General features: G+C 45.8%; 1 protein-coding gene across 1 annotated transcript in view; it reads left to right on the forward strand.

Annotated features, from left to right (window-relative positions):
- Positions 1-3,053, forward strand: part of INSC (inscuteable homolog (Drosophila)) — a gene marked incomplete at its 5' end in the record, with an annotated part of 55,993 nt that overhangs the window by 5,079 nt on the left and 47,861 nt on the right. The window contains one exon of the mRNA XM_018570875.1: positions 2,905-3,018. Coding sequence (XP_018426377.1) covers positions 2,905-3,018 — 114 coding nt within the window. The remainder of the gene's footprint in view (positions 1-2,904; positions 3,019-3,053) is intronic.

Below are 3,053 nucleotides of genomic sequence, written 5' to 3' on the forward strand. Positions count from 1 at the left end.
CTCAGAACTATAGAGTAAGATCCTCTGTGTAGAGACTGAGGTGAGTGTGGGGGGGAGGGGACATTAGAGTGTAAGCTCCTCTGTACAGAGACTGATGTGACTGTGGGGGGGAGGGGACATTAGAGTGTAAGCTCCACTGTACAGAGACTGATGTGACTGTGGGGGGGGGGACATTAGAGTGTAAGCTCCTGTGTACAGAGACCGATGTGACTGGCTCAGTGTTCTCACGCGTGTGCTGATCCTCTGTCAGACGTGTTGAGTCATTGATGTAACAATTGTATGGAGCCGGTTACCTTCATCTCAAGGTTGGTGTTAATATCCCGGAGGATGTCGCTCTCCCGGGGAGGGATTTATGACATATATATTTATTGTGTCCCTGAGTCTTTCTAATGTAAATGTTACTTATTATCTCAGTGACGTGGTGCAGACAAGGCTCCTCCAATAAAGGGGACTTGTTTTAGAAATATAATGGAAGTTCCAATGTTCGGACACATTTAAAAATGAAACGAAACCGCGATCCGCGAGAACAAACCCAACAAGTATTGTATATGCCGCGTTCACAATCACCCTCTCTGTGTGCTGGGCGTTGGTGGCGATCCGCGTTCACAATCACCCTCTCCGTGTGCTGGGCGTTGGTGGCGATCCGCGTTCACAATCACCCTCTCCGTGTGCTGGGCGTTGGTGGCGATGCTTCTTCTGCTTTTGCTGTTTCTTATGTTGTTACATTGTTGCATCATCAGGAATTGGTCTGTAGCGGTAAGTTTGTTGCAGCCATTAGAGGCTCATTGCTGATAGCGCGCACGCGGCTTGCGTCCCGCCGTCCTCTAATGATTGTTTTTCTTGTATTCGGCTCAGTTATGTAAATGTCTCGCCGTGTCATTAATTCTGTTCATTGTAATAATTGGGGGCAGCGAAGGACAAACGCTGACAACGGGCCGGGATGAGGATCTCGCCTTCCGCTTGTGGCTCAGGTCTCATCACACCGATTTATTTCATTGTAAATCTCTTCTCTGCTGCAGCTCTGCACAGGAAAATATTATTCACATTTCTATTATTATTGTATAAATTTCTTCTGAGCGCTCAAATAATCTCCGAAATGTGATTTTCCACCTTTACAAATCTGCAGCTTTTTATAAACTGATCCCTGGCGATCCGGCCATGGAAGTCCTTGTTCAGACACTTCCTGTTATAGGGTGACAACCCTCTGTCCTTGTTCAGGCACTTCCTGTTATAAGGTGACAACCCTCTGTCCTTGTTCAGGCACTTCCTGTTATAAGGTGACAACCCTCTGTCCTTGTTCAGACATTTCCTGTTATAGGGTGACAATGCTCTGTCCTTCTTCAGACACTTCCTGTTATAAGGTGACAATGCTCTGTCCTTGTTCAGACACTTCCTGTTATAAGGTGACAACGCTCTGTCCTTGTTCAGTCATTTCCTGTTCTAGGGTGACAACGCTCTGTCCTTGTTCATACACTTCCTGTTATTGGGTGAGAACACTCTGTCCTTGTTCAGCCATTTCCTGTTATAGGGTGACAATGCTCTGTCCTTGTTCAGCCATTTCCTGTTATAGGGTGACAATGCTCTGTCCTTGTTCAGACACTTCCTGTTATAGGGTGACAATGCTCTGTCCTTGTTCAGGCACTTCCTGTTATAAGGTGACAATGCTCTATCCTTGTTCAGTCATTTCCTGTTCTAGGGTGACAATGCTCTGTCCTTGTTCAGCCATTTCCTGTTATAGGGTGACAATGCTCTGTCCTTGTTCAGACACTTCCTGTTATAGGGTGACAATGCTCTGTCCTTGTTCAGACACTTCCTGTTATAGGGTGACATTGTTCTGTCCTTGTTCAGACACTTCCTGTTATAGGGTGACAATGCTCTGTCCTTGGTCAGACACTTCCTGTTATAGGGTGACAATGCTCTGTCCTTGTTCAGACACTTCCTGTTATAGGGTGACATTGTTCTGTTCTTGTTCAGACACTTCCTGTTATAGGGTGACAATGCTCTGTCCTTTTTCAGCCATTTCCTGTTATAGGGTGACAACGCTCTGTCGTTGTTCAGCCATTTCCTGTTATAGGGTGACAACGCTCCTGTCTCTCAAATGTGCTGCATTGCCGCCCTGCTCACCTGGTGGAGACAACAAGCAGCCATGCTGGCACACACTGCACAGGCGTGATCTACCTTACTTTCAGGAAGCCGGTCCAGAGCAATAATGTTAAGCCGGAGTGAGTCCACAAAGACAGGAAAACAGCAACCTCTGGTTCTGAACATTGCACGTGAAGCAGATGACCTGGACACTTGTCATGCAGGTTCTCAATAAATATAAACATTTTATCCATCAACTCATTCACATAGGAATTTGCAGAGGAAATCATTTACAATCACAAGATACATTATTTCTGGATCTTTTAACACTTTGCCAGCTTGACTCTTCCTGCAGAGTGTGGAGACTGATTATCTCTATATAACCAAACGTATTGGCCCCTCCCCCTCCAAATCATGTGATTCAGGTGTTCCGTGACCGCACTAAAACTTGGATGTCATTAGAGGGCGGAGCCAACCCAATACTGAACCCTAAGGACTAAGACTGGGGGGCCATTAAAGGTCATGTGCGTGTAAAGGCGTCCCAATACTTCTGGCAATGTAGTGTAGTTCACGATGAGACCCTCCGAGGAGGGAACAACTTCTTCATATTACATCTCTCTGCAAAGTCATTCCAGCAAGTGAACCTGATATTGTCAGACCCAACACTGGCATATAATATGCACATTACTACAACAAATAATATTAATATTTTGACGTTTTCTTGATTTCTACGTCATGTTGTGAAATAATAATAAGTTACATTGTTTTTGTTTACACTGGAATATGAAAGTCGTCATAGGGGTTGTCTCATTCTGTCTGCAGGGTCTGGTGGAGCAGCTGGAAGCATCTGACAACCTGCACAGCGTAGAATCCGCCATACGGAGCCTGTTTGGGCTCACCCAGGAAGGAGCCCGGCTGTGCCATCTGGTAGCTCAGGTGAGATCATCAGCCAATCAGTCCATTTTGAACAT

Source organism: Nanorana parkeri, unplaced genomic scaffold (genome assembly GCF_000935625.1).
Source record: "Nanorana parkeri isolate BGI_ZX_2015 unplaced genomic scaffold, ASM93562v1 scaffold1620, whole genome shotgun sequence".
Taxonomy (NCBI): domain Eukaryota; kingdom Metazoa; phylum Chordata; class Amphibia; order Anura; family Dicroglossidae; genus Nanorana; species Nanorana parkeri.